Source organism: Lissotriton vulgaris, chromosome 11 (assembly GCF_964263255.1).
Source record: "Lissotriton vulgaris chromosome 11, aLisVul1.2, whole genome shotgun sequence".
NCBI classification, from domain to species: Eukaryota; Metazoa; Chordata; class Amphibia; order Caudata; family Salamandridae; genus Lissotriton; species Lissotriton vulgaris.
The window spans coordinates 125,102,092-125,123,190 of record NC_141699.1 but is presented as its reverse complement, the minus strand read 5'-3'; the positions used below and the strand labels follow the sequence as shown (position 1 = coordinate 125,123,190).

Here is a 21,099-nt window from a genome sequence, read left to right as displayed (position 1 = left end):
TCCACTAGCCCCATATAAGCAAGGATGCTCATTTTAAAATCCCTCACACACATTCAAGATGCTACACAACTTAGGCCCAACCTACCTGAACAGTTGCATCTCCTTCCACCCTGCACCCAAACACCCCCGTTCGGCAGGACTTCTGCTTGCACACATCACACAAATACACAGAACCATATCAGGAGGAAGGGCGTTCTCCTACATCACTCCTAAAACATGGACCGACCCCACACTCTACATCAGAGCCTAATCTCTTCTTGAATCCCACAAGAAACTTAAGACCTTGCTTTTCAATTAACAACCTACCCTAGGCCGGAGTAGCCGCAGACAAACCCTACTCAGCACCAGGATATCCTCAGGGGTGACACTGCACGTTACAAAAAACAACATAACTTGACCACATAACAGGTGTCGTTCAGGTGTAACACCTTCTCGCAGAGGGTCCGAAATGTTTTCTTATGTGATGACAATCTGCGCTCCATTTCACATAAATTACAATTTAACTAGAATAAAATAACGTGTTCTGTGAATGCATAGTGATTTGTATCCTGGATTTGGTTGTAAAGGTGAGTGAATCATTGCTATCACGATCTAACAATAGATTAGTTACTGCCTTCTCACTGCCACATTCCGCTGAGTTGTCTGTTTTCACCGTCCATCGCCTCTCCCAGATGACCTCCCTAACCCAGTAGTGAAGCATCAGACACCACAGTCTGGGTTGGGAAGGGAGAGCAGTCAGAGAGGTCTAACACAGATCAGGTTTAGCAGCCAGCACTGCAGGGTTTGTGCAATCTCTGCTGAAATCTAGATGACATCCGAAAGGTTTCCTTCCTTCTGGACTCCATGAGACTTCAGATCACATTGTACAGCCTGAATACTTCATCTGCGAAAAGGGACAAGCAGGATGCAGGAGGGAAACAGGCCAAGAAGCCTCAGAGCTACTGTCATCGTAATCGCAAACAGAGGCTGAAACATCAGAATCACAGACTCACACATTGCAATGAATAAATGGCCCTGAACTGCACCTTGTCCAACATAGTTTACAAGGAAGCCTCTGTGAAGAAGACAAGTGCAACTTTGGTTTATCGATTGAGATCCTCAACAATGCTAGGCGATTCTAGGTGGTCCTGAGGTGGTTCACTCGACTGACTGTGGCGAGTCTACCTTCATCATCCAGTTTTTTAGGAAGGTGAAAACTGGAACCCCTAACCTCTGAAAAGCAGGCCAAAACCGCCATTACTTTAGTTAACATCTGAGGAGCATAGTAAGTAGTAGAAGGGGAGCAGGGTAAACTGAAAATACTCTTGGCAGACCTAAAACCATAGGTAATATATGTGGGATTTCAAGACGGGCTCATTAAAGTAAGTGTCCTGCAGGTCTAAGGCTACCATCTAGTCGCCCAAATCCAGCGCAGACAGAACCTGGGTCAGCGTGAGCATTTTGAGTTGTCCAGCCACAGGAAGGCATTCAAGAGGGCCTCCATCCTTCTTCAGAATAAGGATATAGCAGAAGTAACAACCTATCAATTTCCGAGGCCGGCACCCTCTCAACGGCTCCTTTGGACAGTGCAGCTCACACCTCTTGCACTAAAGAAGATAGGTGCTCCTCTCAAAGCATTCTGCTGTGGGCGGAAGGAAATCTGATGGCATAGCCCTGCTGGAAGATTTGGACGACACACCGCTTGGATGTGATGGATTGGCACCCTGGGAGATACTACTGGGTGGTTGGGCAGGGTTAAGGGCAAATTAAAGCAGCCTGGTGGCCAATGCCACAGGGGAGGGTGACTGATAACATTTGATAGAGGTTGAAAGGTCCAAAGAACATGTCAGAGCCTTGCTTTTCTTGAAGCGCTCTAGGGCTTAATCAACTTTCCGCCAAAATGACAGGATTCATCAAAAGGCATGTTCATAAGAGATGTTTGCACATCGTCAGAAAAGCCTGTGGATCGCATCCACGTGAGGCCACTGAGCACTACACTAGTGCTGACTGCCAAACAATTGGTAGCATCCAGACTAACCCAAATCATATATTTAGCTGGATTCTTCTTAATGGTTTGAGCCAAGGAAGCCCTGAAATCTTTGGGGACTCCTGGCAAGATATAGTTCAAACTGAGGTTGCATGGCGTGCCAAATATTGATGGACTAAGATACAGCCCCAAGTAACTACCAGTAGCTGAGATTAATTTAAGCATTCCATCCACCACAATTGTGTACGGTTCGGCAAGATCTTTCTGACCCTATCCCAGAGTATGTGCAAGTATCTGTGTTGACCGACCTCAGGACTAGGCTGGCCATAGAAAACATTAATTTTGCAAATGTCTCAATCCTTTTTGCCTAGCTGTCCGGTGGAGCGTTGGGAGCATGGGGGGTAGGGGGGGAGGGGTAGGGGTGCTGGTCATGAAGAAAGAAGAAAACAAGTTACTTACCTGTAACTTTGGTTCCCCAGTATTGGTAACTTTCATAGATTCACATGCTTTGTATCATTCCCCGTCGTCGGAATGGGAGCCTCGGTAAATAGTAAAAAACCATAGTAGTAAGCACAAAGTGAAAAATAGGCCTAGGCCTCATCTCATTTTGTAGCTTATCCACCTCTTTTTGTAAAAGAGACCAAATTTCTGCAGCAGCCAATCAGAGCAGCCTCACCCCATAGAACCTTCCTGAGAGAAGCTCAGAGCCTCAGATTTTCGTAGCCGTTGTATACAGCTATCCACCAAGATCAGAAGAGTGAGCTTTCCCAGGGGAGGTGGGTGGGCGCATGTGAATCTATGAAAGTTACCAATACTGGGGAACCAAAGTTACAGGTAAGTAACTTGTTTTCTTGCCCCAGTATTGGAACTTTCATAGATTCACATGCTTTGTATCAGAGTAACTAGCAGTAAAGAAAAACATATTTTGCCATACCTGAACCTGAAAATGTGACACATCTCTGTAAAGAACAGCAGAACACATAGGATCATGAAATATGACAATAATGCAGTATACAAAATATGCAATAGGAAGGCGGGATAGAAAGGAAAAGCTCACCGACTTATTGGAATAGATTCCTCAGGACTGCTTGGCCCACTGCTGCATCCTCCTTCACAGAAGAATCCAGACAGTAGTGGCGGGTGAAGGTGTGGACACTGCTCCACGTTGCCGCCCTGCAAATGTCCTTGATAGGGACTCCTGCGAATAACGCCGCAGAGGAAGCCATGGATCTGGTAGAGTGAGCACGAACTGCTCGCTGCAGAGGTTTCCCAGCCGCCTGGTGACAAAATTGTATAGCACTGGAAATCCAACGGGAAATACAGGCCTTAGAAACTGCACAACCCTTGCGTGGAGCACTGAAGGAAACAAAGAGCTGTGAAGATTTCCTGAACTGCTTCGTGCGCTCCAGATAGAATTTCAGGCATCTGTGAATGTCCAGAGAGTGTAGAGTTCTTTCCGCAGGTGAAGAAGGTTTTGGAAAAAATGGTTTCAAAACCACGGGTTCATTTAGGTGGAATTCCGAAGGGACTTTCGGGATAAATTTAGGATTCGTCCGTAGAATCAGCACATCATTTTTAAACTGGAGAAATGGTTCCTCAATCGTGAAAGCCTGGATCTCGCTTACTCTGCGAGCCGATGTCAGGTTTAAGAGAAGAGCCACCTTCCAGGAAAGAAACTTAAGGTCAGACTTATGCACAGGTTCAAAAGGGGCTTTCATGAGGGATGACAAAACTAGATTCAAGTGCCAGGTCGGAGGAGGTGGCCGGACTGGAGGAAAAACCCTGAATAAACCTTTCAGGAATTGCTTGACAATCCTGGCCGACCATAGGGAAGGCCCTGAAGATGAACGTCTGAATCTAGAGATGGCTGCCAGATGGACCTTTATCGACGATGGAGCCAATCCCGATTTCGCCAGTGAAAGAATGTAAGGTAAGAGCTTGTGTGGAGAAGAAGTATACGGGTGTAAACCTTCCTTCTGGCACCAAACACAGAATCTCTTCCATTTGGCTCGATAGGTCTTGTTGGTACTAGGGGCTCGAGCCTGAGCTAGAATGTCTCTACATTCACTTGAGAGATCTAACCCCTGGAACTCTCTGAACTCAGGAGCCACGCTGTCAATCGCAGGGACTTCAAGTCCGGATGTAGAACCTGACCGTGAGACATTGTTAGCAACGTTGGAACAGGCTGTAGGAGAACTGGTTGGTCCTGGGAGAGGAGAAGAAGCTCCGAGTACCAAACTTGTCTGGGCCATGCTGGAGCGATCAAAATCATCCTGCACGGTTCCACCTTGAGTTTGCTGACCAACTTCGGAATCAGTGGAATGGGAGGAAAGGCGTAAACAAAGGCGCCTGACCAGGCAATCAAAAGCGCATTCCCCAAGGATTCCCGATGGTGAACCCTGCTTGCGAAGGACAGGCATTTGGCGTTCTGGGGAGTCGCAAACAGGTCGATTGATGGTGTCCCCCAACGAGCAAAGAGTTCCTCCAGAACGGTCTGATCCAGTTCCCACTCGTGAGAGACTGTCCTCTGACGACTCAAAGCGTCCGCCTTGACATTGAGCGTCCCCGCTAGATGTTCCGCTGAGAGGGAGACGTTGTTCTGTATTAACCAGTTCCATATCGTTTGGGCTTCCTTGGAGAGGGTGGAGGATCTTGTGCCACCCTGTTTGTTTATGTAGTGCATGGCTGTAGTGTTGTCCGTACGAACCAGCACTGTCCTGTTTTGAATCCTCGGAAGAAAAGCTTGAAGAGCCAAGCGGATCGCGAGAAGTTCCAGGAGGTTGATATGGAACTTGCGTTGCACTGGACTCCAGTGACCGCTGACCTTCAGCTCCTGGAGGACCGCTCCCCATCCTTCCATGGAAGCATCCGTTGTTACAATCAGGGGAGATGGAGGAATGAGGAACGATAAGCCCCTGGAAAGATTGTCTTTTTCCAGCCACCAGCCGCCTGCTTTTCTCATTTCTTTGGTAACGACAACCTTGTCGTCGAAGGATCCTGTGACCTGCCGCCACTGTCTGTCCAGTTGCTCTTGTAGTGGGCGCATCCTGAGCCTGCAGTGCGGAACTAAAGGAATGCAAGATGAAATCGATCCGAGCAGTGATTTGTACTTGCGAACTGTCAGTGTCTTTCGAGATTGGAGAAGACGAGCTGAACACATTAGTTTGGTCTGGCGCTCCTCCGATGGAAGGGCTAAGCAAGTGTCCGTGTTCAGGATGGCTCCTAGGAACCTTGCTGACCTGGATGGGCATAAAACTGATTTCTCCCTGTTGAGTCGAAGACCTAGCCGCTCGAACAGATCCTTGCACGTCCGGACTGCACTGGACGCTTCTTGAACAGATGGAGCTTTCAGCAGCCAATCGTCCAGGTATGGAAACACCTGAATAGCTTGTTTTCTGAGAAAAGCTGCCACCGGAGCTAGAACCTTTGTGAAGATCCGTGGGGCGGATCGGAGACCAAATGGCAGTACCTTGAATTGAAAGTGACTCTTGTCCACCGTAAAGCGCAGATATTGCCTGTGAGCTGGATGGATAGGAACGTGGAAGTAGGCGTCCTCCAAATCGAGGGTCGCCATACAATCCCCCGGATTGAGCAGACGAAGGATGTCCTGAAGAGTGACCATCCTGAAGGACAACTTCACGAGATAAGTGTTGAGCTGCCGTAGATCTAAAATTGGACGCCACTTGTTCCTTGTCTTCCGAACCAGGAAGAACCTGGAATAGAACCCTTTCCCCTTCTGCGAAAGGGGTACAGGCTCTACTGCCCCCTTGGTGAAAAGTTGGTGGGCTTCGAGATGGAGGAGCCTGAGATGTTTCGGAGGGAAGGCATCCGGCGCTCTTGTTGGAGGAAGGTCTTGAAACTCCAATGTGTGTCCTTCTCTGACAATTTGGAGGACCCACTGATCCGATGTAATAATCATCCAGTTGTGTAGGCAATGGGAAATCCTGCCCCCCACAGATGTGAATGAGGGGACAGGAACAGTGGAAAGAGCCACCTGGCCGCTATTGTTTCCTGGTGTTGTCTCTCCTTTGCTGCCCCTGACGTCCTTTAGGCTGCTGGCGAGAGAAAGAGCCTCTTTGAGAGTATTGTGGCTTATACGACTGGCTGGACTGAGAACTAGAAGAGTAGCGATTTTGATTACCTCCACGATAAGAAGAAAAACCTCTTCCTCTAGCTCCTCTGAAGGGCACCTTACGATACTGCAATGTACCCAAGGACTTAGCTGTGTCCGTGTCCTTTTTGATTCCTTGCAGGGCCTCATCGACGTGCTTGCCAAATAGCATCTCACCGTCATATGGTAGATCCAAGATCTTATTCTGAACCTCCTGTCTGAACCATGTGGCCTTTAACCACCCCTGGCGTCGCAGAACCGCCGAGCCGGCTAGTGCTCGGAATGCGGTGGTTGCAATATCCATTGCCACATCAATGACCTCCGAAGAGGCTCGCTCCCCTTCGAGCAAAATCTTCTTCACATCTTCCTTAGACGAATCTTGCAGTTCGTCTACAAATGGGGCAAGATCGCACCACATTTGTCGATCATAGCGTCCCAGAATCGCTAACGCATTGGCTGCCCTAACCAGGAGACTGGCCATAGCTGAAAATCTTTTGCCCACATTGTCTAGGCGCCTGCCCTCCTTATCCGGCGGCGTAGTCATCGGCGCAGAAGGATTCTTGGACTTGCTCTGGGCAGCCTGCGAAATGACCGAATCCGGTTTCGGTTGGCCAAGTAAACATGCTGGACTGCCATCCGGTGCCTTATACTTCTTTTCCAGTCTCGGAAGTACCGGAAGGACTGTGGCCGGATTATGCATAGCCTTCAAGCCCTCAGACCAGACATGCTCAATGATTGGAATGGACCTCACTGACTTCCTGAATGGTTCTTTAAAGTCATACAAAAAGCAATCCGATTGCACTGTGGTCACTGGGAGACCAAATCTTTTGGATGCCCTGTCCATTAAGTTGTGAAACCCTCCAACGTCCGCTGGAGGCGAAGTTATATTATCCGGGTCGGTGTTGTCCGGATCGATAGGGTCCGCAGTATTCCATGGAGCCTGTTGATCTTGATCAGGATCCGCTTGCTGGTCTGCATCTGAAGACGCAGCGTCATCATCATCATCAGTGTCTTGCACCTGTACCACCTCTTGAGGGCGCACTTCCAGCGCAGTGGCACGCTCTCTTGGGGGTAAAGAATGGTCTGCCACAGGACGTAATGTCTGAGGCGGAGGTGTCGTGGGGCGCACTTGTTGGGCTTCCGGAGGCGCCGGGAAACGTTGCTTGTAATCCCGCAACATAAGTTGTAAATCCGCCACTAAAGTGGATGGTATTGCCACCATACCCTCAGGTAACTGACGCATCGGTTGTTGTGGAGGCACGTGCCTGGTAGCAGTACGTTCCTCCCCATAATAATGCTCTGGAGCATAGTGCTGCCGTTCCATCTGCTCCTCCTCAGAGCTAAACTCCTGCACCTTAACTTGGAGGTCAGAAGGGCTATAGGCCTGCCCAAATTCACTGAAAGTCTCTTCCTCAGAGTCATCCTCCAATAGTAGTGATGGTGGTAGCTTCTGAACCTGGCGAGGAGACGTCATCTCTGGCGTGATCTGCTTCCTTTTCCGCGAAAAAACCTGTTTTCCCGCCATTTCCATCGTCGACGAGGTCGTCGTCGACGAGGTCCTCGTCGACGAGGCCGTCGTCGACGGGAAGGTCTTCTGTGTCTGTGTCGACAGTGGAAGAGTAGATATAGAAACTGTCTTCGTCGACGAGGATAGCGTCGTCGACGAGGTGAAGCTCATCGTCGACGATGGTGGAATCGTCGACGGGACCGTCGACGAGCTCGTCGTCATCAACATGGCAACCGGCGTCGTCGACATCGTCGTCGTCGAAGTCGTTCTCGTCGACGACACAGCCGTCGACGGCAGCTTTGCAGACATTGTCGTCGACGTGGAGGTGGTCACTCTCGTCGACGACGAGCAGGATTCCGGAGCCTTGAAAACAGTCGACGGTGTAGGCGTCGACGCAGCCGTCGTCGACGAGCCCGTCGACGAGGCAACCTTGGTAGAGCTGTCCTTTTTAACACTCGTAGACGACGTACCTGGGAGTTTAGTCGTCGACGGTTTCTGCTTCTTGTCTGAAGCGACCTCTTTAGTCGGGGTTGAAGGCCTCTTGACCCCACAATCCTTTTCTGAGGAAGGCGAAGAGACTGTAGAAGCCTTTCTCACCTTTTTTGAGGCCAGAAGTTCCTCAGGCTTACCCTGCCTCTCCTTTTCACCTCGGTGAGGAGATTTTTGGGCAGCCGGCCTGTCAGACCGGTCAGAGGTCCCTGGTAAGGCCTTGTGACGGGACTCGTCTGAAGCAGAAAGGGGGGACCTACCCCTTTTTTGAGACCTTCTGGATGACACCATAGACGAGGAACCCTCACTGTCCGAAGAGATAATGTCTTTCCGGTCTTTCACCTTCTGGAGCCATGTGAGGAGACGTCCTTCCCTGTCCCTCTGGGTCTTGGCTGAGAAGGATCTGCAAATCGGACAGTCTGTTGGTTTATGGTCCGGATATAAACAGTAGATACAATCTTCATGTTTATCCTCGATAAACAACCTCTTCTTAGAGCAGGTGGCACAGGCTCTAAAAAGGGCTTTCCTCTCCGACATGCTGAGAAAAAATCCAAGTAGTTGAAGAAAAAACTGAAGAAAACTGAGCAGAGCTCAATGGAGACTCCCTTGCACAACGTGCGGTAGAAAATCTGAGGCTCTGAGCTTCTCTCAGGAAGGTTCTATGGGGTGAGGCTGCTCTGATTGGCTGCTGCAGAAATTTGGTCTCTTTTACAAAAAGAGGTGGATAAGCTACAAAATGAGATGAGGCCTAGGCCTATTTTTCACTTTGTGCTTACTACTATGGTTTTTTACTATTTACCGAGGCTCCCATTCCGACGACGGGGAATGATACAAAGCATGTGAATCTATGAAAGTTCCAATACTGGGGCAATTAGTATTCACCTTACTGGTGGAAAATTGGATCAGGGTAGAGTTGCTGGGAGCTTATCTGTGGTGCCTGCCCAAGACCAAGTGCCCATTAGAGTGTCAGTTAGGACTTTTATGAATTAGAGAAAGGGCTTAGAGGAAGCCAGCCCAGGTTGCAGATCTGTTAGAAAACTTGTCTTTACTTTAACAGAAGTTACCTGAAGTCTAGGCCCTTCGCAGCACGTCAGATTACTGCAGCAAATGAAGCACTCTTTGGAGGCCCAAGGATTGAAACTGTGTACTGGGAGAAGTGCCAAGCCCACTGGCCTCTTGTAAATCTATGTGCAAACTGTCATCATCATAAATCATATTAATCATCTCCAATGTAATTTCAGAGTGATGATAAACTCTGTTCTGAGTTGGAACATAAGGCTGCTGGAGTATTTGAAAGCAGATCCATGGCAGTGGTAGTATATTGTCTGAATCAGGTTGAACGGGAACTGGATGCGCTGGAGTGCAACCTTAGTCAGGATAAGACAGATATGTATTGGGGTTGGGCACCAGCAGTGGATCCACTTCAGACATCAATGACTGGCATTAATGAAAGAGGGGCCAGAGCAGGGCTTGGAGCTGCAATACAAGTCTAACCAAGACCTGGCGTGTAATCAGTCCCAATTGACCATCTTGTTTTTCCTCTTCGACTTGGACTTTGACTAAGACCTGCTGAGGGATCTGCAACAAGAGCGGGAACTGGTCTATGCCATCCTCTAGGAGGAGCAGCAGCACTCATGCATGGTCTGTGACTTCTTTCAATGTTTCAAAACATACAGATTTGCTTTATGGTCCCCGATCGCCTGCAGGTGCCCAGAGCCCAATCAAAAAAGGCACACTTTGGGTGGGTCTGCCACAGACATCTGCTTACAAAAGTCACAGTATGGGTTGAACTCTGTAGTTTTCCTTGTGAACATGGTCCTCTGCACATCAGAATTACATTTTTGACAAATTCATCATTCAACGAAAAAGGGAGTGAAGCTCTCTGTCTTTAACGAGACAGAAAGTGATAGTATCGCTTATATACAGCTCTACTCTTTGGAGGGTGAAATGAAGCCAATAAGGCACTGCATGGCGCCACTTACCGATATGCAGGAGCCCTTCTGTGAAACCTTTTAAAGACAGTCTGGCGATTGGGTAATACCTTAAAGGTGAGGAATCTGCAGTTAAAGGTATCCATAAGAAATTGGCTAATTTGCATGTATTTGGCTTTCATTTAGGGCTACATGGGAGGGGAACAGTCTCTATCACGTTCTAATTGAATACCAATTAACTAGAACCCTTAAGACTGTGGTACCAAGTTGCACACCAACAGACAAACCTAGTAGAAGAAAAACCATCAATAACACAACTCACCCTCCAAAGTGTACTGCTTCATCTCAATCTCGTAGAATTTGTTTGTTCCGATGATGATACTGTAACCAGTAAAGTAGATGCAGCTACAAGGCTCAGAGGTTTCAATCTCCTACAGAAAGGATGAATGAGAGGATTTGATAGCACAGCACACAATTCAGTCTCTGTGCAGACAGGGAAAGAGGGCAGCGAGGGAACACAAAGGACACAGGCAGAACAGCTAAACATATTTCCATTATCACCAGTCTTAGACTTTTCATATTTCTTGCAACAACTGAAACACAGAATTCCATATCCCCAAATGTGCCAACCACATTCAAGTGACAAAATATCTCTATAATGTTTCAAGGCACTGATCACCATGTGCAACAGAAGTTAGCCCACTTGTGTGCACTTAAATTCTTCATAACTTATTTTTGTGGTACTGTGTGTTGTAGTTATCGGAAAAAAGAACATAACCATTCATGCCTCATTTTCACCTGTCCCTCTTGTCTGCCACCTCTGCTCATCGGAGTACAACTGCTCTTGTGGACCGCTGCATACAAAAAGCTACAAAATTGTGCTTTATTAACAACTGAAATAATTTATTGATAATGGAGCATATATTTTATTAAGAAGATTTACTAATGTTCACACTTATTTCTAAAAAAATATCTAGTTGCTTCACGAAAAATAATATAAAAGATACAATTAAAATTAAAAACTGCTAAAAGAATTAGCAGCAATGGAAAAAGTAAAAAAAAAATGCAACATAAAAGAACAAATAGTGAATTACATGAGGAAACCATAAACCTAAAACTCAAAAGGTAGTATTTTAAAAGATGATACAGCTAAAATTAGAATGTCTTTCCAGTCCAAGAATGCTTGCAGCTAAAGTGTTCTGAAAGAGCGGTACACCACAGAAAATAATGGTGATAAAAAGCTGTTAAGAACAGTTTTAGCTCAAGTTCTCTTGTTACGTAGGATCCTCTAGAGTTCATATGTTTTTGCATCGTTGTACCTTCATTGGTAGTCTCAAACACTAGAAAAATTCCTCTCTTACAACGCACACATTATACATATATATATATATATATATATATATATATACATATATATATATATACATATATATATATATACATATATATATACATATATATATATATATATATATATATATATATATATATATATATATATATATATAAAAATCACTGAAAAAACATCAAAGGTTAAAGTGACATACTAGTTGGGTAAAAATGTCAGTTAAAACGCAACGCTTTGAACTTAAAAAAAAAAAAAACTGAACTTCACCAGTTCTAGTTAACTGAAGTAACTAAAACTCGTGCACTCGTCAGGCACAGTGCTATCAATGATGTTGCAGAACATTTTATGAGTGTTGTAGTATGTGAGGTCATAAGCAGTGCCTGACGAGGGCATGAGTTATAGTTACTTCAGTTAACTATAATTGGTGAAGGTCAGAGGTTTTTTTTGCGGTTATGAAATATTACGTTTTAATTGACACGTTAACCTAACTATAATGTCACCATAACATCACTTAGACATTTTATAAGTTTCAGTGAATTTTTTAGTCTTACTAAAAGTAAAGTAATGAGATGTGATTTTAGATAAGGCAGACCTACTGGCTTTGTCAAAGAGTCAGAACACCAAAATATAAAGAGCTGTCCAACTTGCTATAGCATGGGGTCAGTACATCAACCTATATAAAGCAGCCCTATTGGCTTTGTCAAAAAACTCCCCACAATAATTTATCAATAGCCATATGCCCAGGTAATCCTTCTAAATACTCACACCAAAACATACTATTTTCTCAGAAATATTTAAAATAAAGCATTTTATTCCACACAACTGTAAATCTGTGTATGGGTTTATCATTAACACTCTTAAAGCCACAAAATACAGCAATAAAACCAACCATAAGAAGGCCTCACACTCCAGCCGAAGAGCATACAGCTCCAGATCAGAGTGCTTTAAAATAGTGGTAAGGTCTCCTGGAGCCATGCATTTAATGACCCAGGAGACATACAATTTAAAAATAAAAGGAAGAAACCTGTGGGTTTGCTGTGCTCCATGCAGCCCCTCACAACACTTGCGTAACATGCTAGTGGTGCTCCTAGCCAGAATGGTGCACCACAAAACAAAAACAAATATGTAAATAATTCCTTTAGAACATTAAGGACACTCCTCACTGGGAGTAGTGATTAATAAATGAACAGGTCCTTAATTATTCTTTTTTTTGTTTATACATTATGTTTTGGGTGTCCCGGTCCCACCTGAGACATCCCCAGTTTATGGTTGGGGGATGTGTGGGGAGCCCCAATGCCCCGCACCCTCTGCTGGGTGCCGACAGGAGCCTTTTAATTTGTGCCTGTAGTTGCCCCATCCCTTCTGTGACTCCCACAACTTTTTTAAAATATTGGGGCCTGCGGTGGAAGCTCTACGGCCGCTAACGACTCCTTAGCCAGTATCCATACTGGGTGCCAACAGGAGCCAGCAACAACAGAAGTGCTGCCATCCTACAGGAGCAGTTTTAACTTCTGCTCCCATGGCAGAAGCAACCATCTTCGGAAAGTAAATGTTTGCCCCAGTCCATTAGGAGCATTTCTGCAGGAGGTGGGAGCTTTAGTACTCTGGGCGCCGGAGAATGGGGTCCCATGGGCCAATAAATGACCAACAGGCTCAGGTAGGGGGTCAGATACATGCCCCCCCCCCCCCCCACACTAAATAAGTTTCTGGCCTGCTCATCGTGAGAACCCGAAGTACATGTGCCTCCACAATAATCTTATTAAAAAACACAGCTTGCTCTGAGAGGATTTTAATTCAAGGGCGGGGTGGGAGGAACCAGCTCTTTTTTTTCTTATTAAATGGTATTGTGGATCCGCAGTACTGTTAAAAAAACAAAAAAATCTGTTTATAGCCCCCCTCTATCAGCCCTAGGGGTCAGGGTGTCCCTACCCCGCCCCTATAGAATTTTTCTATTTTTTCCCACAGGGGCATTTGTCACCCTGAGTGGGATGGGTATGCCCAAACGTGGGTCCCATGCTTGCCATTCCTTTGGATTCAGGCTATCCTGGCTGATAATGGGTGATACCCGTAAACCGGCCCTAGGATGCTTATTTCTGGCTCCGGGAGGACCTGGCTTGGCAGTTCGGGCTGGACTGGTCCCATGGGGAGCAGAGTCAAGAGAGATCTGAATATGGCTGGGTCCAAATGGGAATTGCGGAGTGACCAAAGGAACTATACATTTAGGCACAGATCTGACTGGGTTTGAGTGTTTGACATGGTTCAGCATTCCGTCCATCAAGTGTTCTTGCACTTATTCAGAACTTGTGTAGGAGAGGTAGCGGTAAGAAGGCGTACAGGAGTCCTGATCCTTGTCCTGAGCTAATGAAAAGGTATCTCCGGGAGAAAACTGCCTTAGGAACTCAAATGAGCAGAAATCTGGACATTGGACTTCTCGGCAGTGAAGAAAAGATGAGAACCTGAACAAGCCCCTCTTTGTTGGATGGCTTTCAGCATCAAGCGAATGGCCTGCAACTCCAACAGGTTGATGTGGAGGCAGGTCTCTGCCAGACACCAGATTCTTCTGATCTTCACCTTTCCCAGAACTTAACCTCTCCCAGATTACCTCCCTATTTCAGTAATGTTGAATCTGTCACCACTGTCAGCTCTGGGTGGGGCAGGAAGAGGGGTTTGCCACTGGTCAAACTTCTGTTGCGTGACAACTGCAGATCTTTTGCAGTCTCCCCAAAACATGGATGGAATCCAATAGGTTGCCCTGGTCCAGGGGCCAATGAAACTTCAGCTTCCACTGCAAAGCCCACATATGGCACTTGGCAGTCGATTAGCATGATGTGGGATGCCAAGAGGCCCAAAAGCCTCAGAACCACTCTCATGAGACCCAGGACTCAAACATTTGGATCATAGCCCGAATGTCTTGGACACAAGAGGGAGAAGGAAGGCCCAAAACTGCACTGTATCCAGGATGGCACAAGTAAAGGGGAGCATCTTCAAAGGAGTCAGGTGTGACTTCCGCATGTGAATAGTGAAACCTAATCATGTGAGAAGGTTTGCCATCATCTGGAGGTGATATACAATTGATTGTGGCAACTCCATCGTCAACAGCCAGTTGTCTAGGTATGGAAAGGGTGTGCTACGATCACCAGCATCACTTTGACACTTTCATGACCACCTGAAGGGCACTGGTGAGTCCTAAGGGGAGCATGACACATTCAAAATGTTCTGGCTCAACTTGAACCACAAGTAGGGTCTGCGGGACTTTAGAATGAGTACATGAAAGTAAGCATCCTGAATACCCAAAGCCACCATCCAGTCACCTTGATCCAGTGCGGACAGAACCCGGGCCAGCATGAGCCTCTTGAATTTGTCCTTCTACAAAAAGGCGCTCAGAAGTCAGCATTCTGAAATGAGAGCCACAGTGAACATCTTCGATTTTTCCTTCTACAAGAAGGCAATTAGAAGGCAGAACCAAAAATTGGATGAAGGCCTTTGTCCCTCCTTGGAACAAGTAAGTAAAGGAGAAATACCCAGTCTTTATTCCCTAGTCCTGAACACTATGGCTCCTTTGGCCAAAAGAGCCTGCACTTCTTTGAGCAAGAAAGACAAGTGCTTCTCTGAGAGATGTTCGAATGTGGGTGGGAAGTATGGCAGGACGAAAAGGAATGGCAAGGCAAAGCCTCGTTGGACGATCTGTAGCACTCATCAGTCCAGATGTTAAATTTTGCCACTCGTGACGGAAGCATTTGATCCAGCCTCCCACAGGATGGCTGTGTGCTGCTGAGGGCAAACTAAAGTGGCTTGGAGGTGAATAACAGAGGCAAGAGATGTTGGCAACCCTTGATAGCCTAAGCATTGTCTGCTTGATCCCTACCTCAGACCACACTGGGGTGCTTGTTGGGCAGAGCTTGGATTGGGCAGTACACCAATAATCTGTAGCAGCGCTGAAAGAGGTGAAATCAGTGAGGATATTGTCTTGCGGGGATACAAAGGCCTAGGGAACTAGTCATGGTCCTGCTTTCTTTAAAGTGTTTGAAAACACCAAATCGGCCTGCTTTCAAAACAGCTTTGGAGAAGAACCAGACTAGGGTTCTAGAGGTACTGGCGGCGCAGAGGGTGGACCTGACGGCGACATGGAGACAAGAGGCCTCCATGGGTCCCTGGGGCCTAAAGGCGTGCTGAAGGAGCCACAAGGGAGGCCGAAAATGTGCAACATGGCATCTGTGAATATCTCAGAGTTGCAATGTCGCTGATGGCCCTGGAAAATCGGGATGTTTCGGGTTCAGTTGCAGAATAGTCTCTTCAGCACAGGGCCAAGAGCGTGACCGGGAGGTTGGCACAGAGACAGATCACAACACCTACTGGTGTGCGAGAGCAATGCTTTTAAAAACAAATGGATCCAGTCTGGTGCCCGGGGATATTCTAAAGGTGGAGAATCTGCAGTTAGAAGTATCCATCAGTGTTGGACCTGCGATGGGCAAGCCCAGAACAAAGGGGGGTAGCTTGGCTTGAGTGACAAGGCGGTAGAAGGCTGTTGGGTTAAGCCGGCTATGACCAAATAATAACTCCCTGCACACCACACAAAAAGAAGGACACCACACCACTGTTATAGAAAAATACGTTTCGTTTATGTAAAAGTTCTCTGGGTTTGAAGGAAGTTCACTTAGGTAATCACATTCACATTTCTTACATCGGTTTGATTAGCTGTGCACTGGTTTCTCAGGAATAAATAGTTGGACTCTAATAAATAAATATACTGGATAAATATCAGAATTCAATACATTAGAATAAAATATCAGCAATGACTGGAATAAATATCAGCAATGACTGGAATAAATATCAACAATGACTGGAATAAATATGAACAATGACTGGAATAAATATGAACAATGACTGGAATAAATATCAGCGATGCAGTACAGTTTCCTAGCAGGTTAGATACTGATCGTTTCTCATAAATATCACAGGGTCATTCTGGTATCGCTGCCACCAATTAATCACTTTCAGGGTAAACACATTAAGTTTGTCAATCAATGCGGAATGCGCGCTCTTACAGTTTTTTGAAGTGTTCACGGGTTCGGGCTCTCTGGGCACAAGATACGCGTGATAATCCCTTAGTTGCACTCACAACTCATTGCGCGTATATCTGGAAGATAAAGGCATAAAATGACTACGGCAATTACACTCCGCGGCCAGCCGGTTCAATACTACTGCTGCCGGAGGAGTCTGTGCGCTTCTGTCAGCGCAGGCGGGGTTTCCGAAGGCGGCTCCAGTTCACGAGTCTTGGGACCGTCGAACAGGCTGCCGGAGGGGCCAAAACACCTGCGCGCACAGTTCAAAATGAGGCCACATCACAGTTCACCAACAACGCGGCAACTTCAGGGGAAGAGACGGCCCACCTCACTTCGGCGGCGCCGGTAAGCGCTCCAGTCAGTATGGCACTTCTCCCAAGGGCGAAGGGGGGTTCCAGGGGCTCCGCGATCCTCCCTCCGGGCTCACTCACGGGGGGGGGGGCTCCCGCCCACACACCAGCTCACAAGTCACTCGGGCAGGGCAGAGACAGTAATCTTGCCCAAATGAAGGCCAGCCTTTCCCCGCCCCAGCGCAGCACCTCACCTTCTATCCACAAACAGCGCGTCGACGGCGGTGGGTTCGGAGACGTCCGAACGCCCGCCAGGAGGCACTTAAGTTGAAGGGGGCACTTTTAAAAGTTGCAGTCGTGATCTCACCACTGGGGGGCGGGGAGGCTCTAACTATGGCCAAAGTCTCTGAGGGGCAATTGGGCACTCGCTGACCAGGCGCTGAAGGCGAGAGGTCACTGCTCACGCTTCTGACTGGAACGCCAGTCAGGGTCCACGCCAGCAACCTGTGCTGCTCTTCTGCCTGCGCTATCAGCTGCCTCAGGGGGTTAACAGGGCAGGTGTCAATCTGGGGTCAAGTCCTCTTCTTCTGGTGTTCTTTGATCATTCATAAAATGGCCGCCAGGGACTGGGCCTTTTATAGCCAGTGCCCTAGGATGCCAGCACGAGCCAGAAGGTTCTAGAACCTTCCCTGGCTATGTCAATGACATGGCCCTTTCAAGGTATCTTTTTGGTCATTAGGAGCCACCGTACTGGGCTTCCTAAGGCAGCCATTTTGTGTACTTGTAACTCCTGAGGGGATTCCTGTCAGGTTTGCAGGTTACACAAAGTGCGCCAAAACCTTTAAAGGGTCAGAGGTCAGAGGGGCTCCAATGGGAGTCACTCTCATGGGGGACAATGGTGTCCACCATTTTAGGGTTGACAACCCCAGTTTGTTATGCCACCGGTTCCGTCAGGCGCCTTGTACATAGGTGCCAGGAACTTGGTGAGCAACTGGGCATCAAGGAGCATCTAGCCCCATGGGACAACACACAAAAAGGTCCTGGTAGAAAAAGCGACACATTTTAGGAGGCACGGTGGAACAAAATAAATCATAGTGTGAGGGGACTCTCAGAAGCAGAGAGGTCTAACAATCAGAAAATATATTTTCTGATTCAGAAATAAGTCAACGAGAAGGACTTCAGAAGAATCCTGAATCTATAGAGAGACAACAAGTGAATCAAAAGTGAAAAACATGCAGATACCTGTCCTTCAAAACTCTTTCCTTCACCTCAGGCAAGGAGACAATGTACATTGTAGCTCTACAAAAAACATACCTCCAGATTCCAACAGCACAGAAAGTATCAGATGTTTGCATGAGTAACATCACACTACTAAAATGCAGTGCTTCCACTTTGTCTGAAATCTGCCCCTTAGACTTTTTAATATAAATGACGGTAATAGCAGTCCACTTTCAACGTATATTCATTTTCACATATTTTCATATAGCCTTAGACCTCTGGCTGACTAAGGGCCACAGCCATCTACACGGGGAGCAGGACTTTTGAACAATGTCTCCAATACTCAGTCTAGGTCTACAGATTAACATCTGGAAGTCGGTAACATTCCTTGTACGAGTCCTATCTCTCATATAGGGCACCTTTAGATGCAGTGGAGGAAAGAGTATCATTGACAAACATGTTACTTACCTTTGGTCATTTTCTTTCCAGTAGAGACTAACTGCAGATTTCTCACCTGTAAAAAACAGCCCAGGCAGAAATGGATCTAGAAACTTTTCAGCAGTAAATGTGCACACCAGTAGGTAGCACCATGCTAATCCATACTGATGCCATTCTGCTCCGGAAATAACGTGCAGTACCCATATAGGCACCATTGCAGCGTGCTAACATCAGTTGTTCCAGGGCTGCCAACTCCCTCAGATTCAGAGTGCCAAGAGTAAATTGGCTGTGAACAGTGTGCAGATTCCTAGATGTGGGATCTCATTAGTAAATAGAGTCTAACTCACAGAAGTGGGAAGATGGGCGGGTCATGAGAAATCTGCACTCAGTCTCTACCAGAAAGCACTTTACCTAAGGAAAGTAACTTGTTCTTCTGATAGGCTTCTAACTTCAGATGCCTTACCTTTTGAATAGGTACCAGAGCACTACCTATTAGGATAGGAGTCTGAAATTAGCTCAAACTAAATAATCCTGGAGGACTAGACAGGCAAAATGTCCTTATCTGCAAACCTGGTTGTTCAGGCAGTAGTACATCGTGAATGTATGAAGGGACGCCCTTTAGGCACCTGGCAGATGTCCAGGACAGGAACTCTGTGTGCCAACTCAGAGGTAGAAGCTTTGTCCAGGAGCGCAGTCATGCTGGAGGCTACTTTCGGCCAAAATGTAGCAGATCTAGATGAAGAACATGAGCCAATGGGAGATGGTACATTTCTGCACGTCCTTGCCTTTTCTCACTCCACAAAGAGCTGATTGTCAATGCAGTCTCATTTGGTACAATCAATGTATAAGTTCAGCGCCCTTTTGGGTCTAAGTAATTCATTCCTTAGAGAGGTGAGGCAAAACATAGAACAATGGCAAGGTGATGGTTTGACCGCCATGGAACAGCTTCATAACCAGTTAGCCTGGGAATAAGGAAGTACATGGCAGGTTAACAGAGAGAGCATGAAGCGTAATCACTCGCTGCACCGATGCTATGGCAACAAGGGACGCCGTTTTGCAGGTGCGAAGCCATAAAGGACAGCTGTGAAGTGACTGAAAGGGAATGTCCATCAAATATGTGAGGACAAAGTTAAGCTCCCACTGAGGCATGACAAAAAGAGAGGGAGGAAATGGGTGTGGCAAGCCTTTCAAAAATGGATTACAACTGGTGAGTTAAATAATAGTAGCTGGTACGGCATTTGTAAAAAGCACGAAAGAGACAAAATGTAGCCTTTACCTGTGCCCAGAGCAAAGCCTTGTCAGACGAGGGACAAATCAAACAACAAAATGTTCGATAACTTAGCCTTAAGTCAAACCAGAGTCCCAATGACAGGCGTATACAGTTTTTTGTCAAAGGACACCTAGTAGATTTTCTGACCACGTCCAGATCATATTACCGATTATTCTCCAAGCACAAAGGTGGCGATTGCAAAGGGCCGGATGCAGAACCTCGTCCCATTGCTATGACAGCAGCTCCTCCTGGAGGGGCAGCCTAATTGGAAGACAGATGCTCCAGCCCAGTAACTCTGGATATTAAACTCTCTGTGCCCAATATGGGGACACTAGGATGAATTGGGCCCAGTCAGTCCTGATCTTATTGAGTATGAAGGACATAATAAGTATCAGTGAGAGGTCCACCATAGGCAGAACGCATCTACTAGCGAGAGACCGCAGAACGACAAACATTGAGCGTTCGATTGATCGAGGCAGGGTTCTCCTCATGTGTAGAATAGACCTCCGGTGGTGCAGACACTCATGATTCACTAGGAATACAGGGTTAAGCTTTTCTGTACAGGCATTCAAAAATCTTGCCAGGTGGTCCACCATCAGGAAAATCCCTTGATGGTCCAGCCATTTTCAGAGGCACAGTGACTCCTGAACAGGGAAAGAGACCCTAGTTTGCCCTGCTTGTTACAATACCATATGGCATGGGTGTGGTTTGTAAGCACTTGTACAAGCCTCATCTTGATGGAAGGAAGAATTTCAATGCCCAGGGGATGGCCCCCAACTCCAGGAGATTGATATTGATCCAGGTAACCACTGAAGACCAAGGATGTCTGATTCTCATGTCTCCCAGGTGAGTGCCCCAGTTCAGAAGAGATGCATGGGTCACCAGTATCAACTCTGCATGGGGATAAAGAGAAGGGACTGCCGCGGACCCAATTGCAGCCCAGCCGCCACCATTGCAGATCTTTTGTAGTCTCCTCCAAAATCTAGAAGTGGTTGGAGAGGTCCCCATGATGTTGGGCCCAGTGAGACTTCAGAACCCATTGCATAGCCCGCATAAGCAACTTGATGTGCTTGACCAGCAGGATACAAGAGGCAATGAGTCCCTCAATGAGATTCAGTACAGATGCTGAAAGATCGTGATAATAGCGTGAATGACCTGAACTCTCATTTCTGGGGCAAAGGCGCACATTTGAACGATTTCTAGACTACCTCTGATGAATAGTAGCATCTGAAAAGGAGTAAGATGTGACTTCAGCACATTGTTAGTGAACCCCATGGATGACAGGAGGTTCACCGTAGTCTGGTGGTGGTTCACCACTGCCTGGGATAAGCCCGCCTTCAACAGCCAGTCATCGAGGTAGGAGAAGATTGGGACCCCTGACCTCCAAAATGTGCGGTCACCACTGCCATCAGGGAGTGCCTGTGGCTCTGCAGGATGGGTATAGATGCAGGCATTCTGCAGATCCAAT

At 46.9% G+C, this 21,099-nt stretch overlaps 1 protein-coding gene across 1 annotated transcript in view; it reads right to left on the bottom strand.

Annotated features, from left to right (window-relative positions):
* CIT (citron rho-interacting serine/threonine kinase) overlaps positions 1–21,099 on the bottom strand; it is a 1,473,679-nt gene that overhangs the window by 163,750 nt on the left and 1,288,830 nt on the right. Inside the window, exon 43 of the mRNA XM_086942878.1 lies at positions 10,327–10,435. Within this exon, the coding sequence (XP_086799004.1) occupies positions 10,327–10,435 (109 nt within the window). The remainder of the gene's footprint in view (positions 1–10,326; positions 10,436–21,099) is intronic.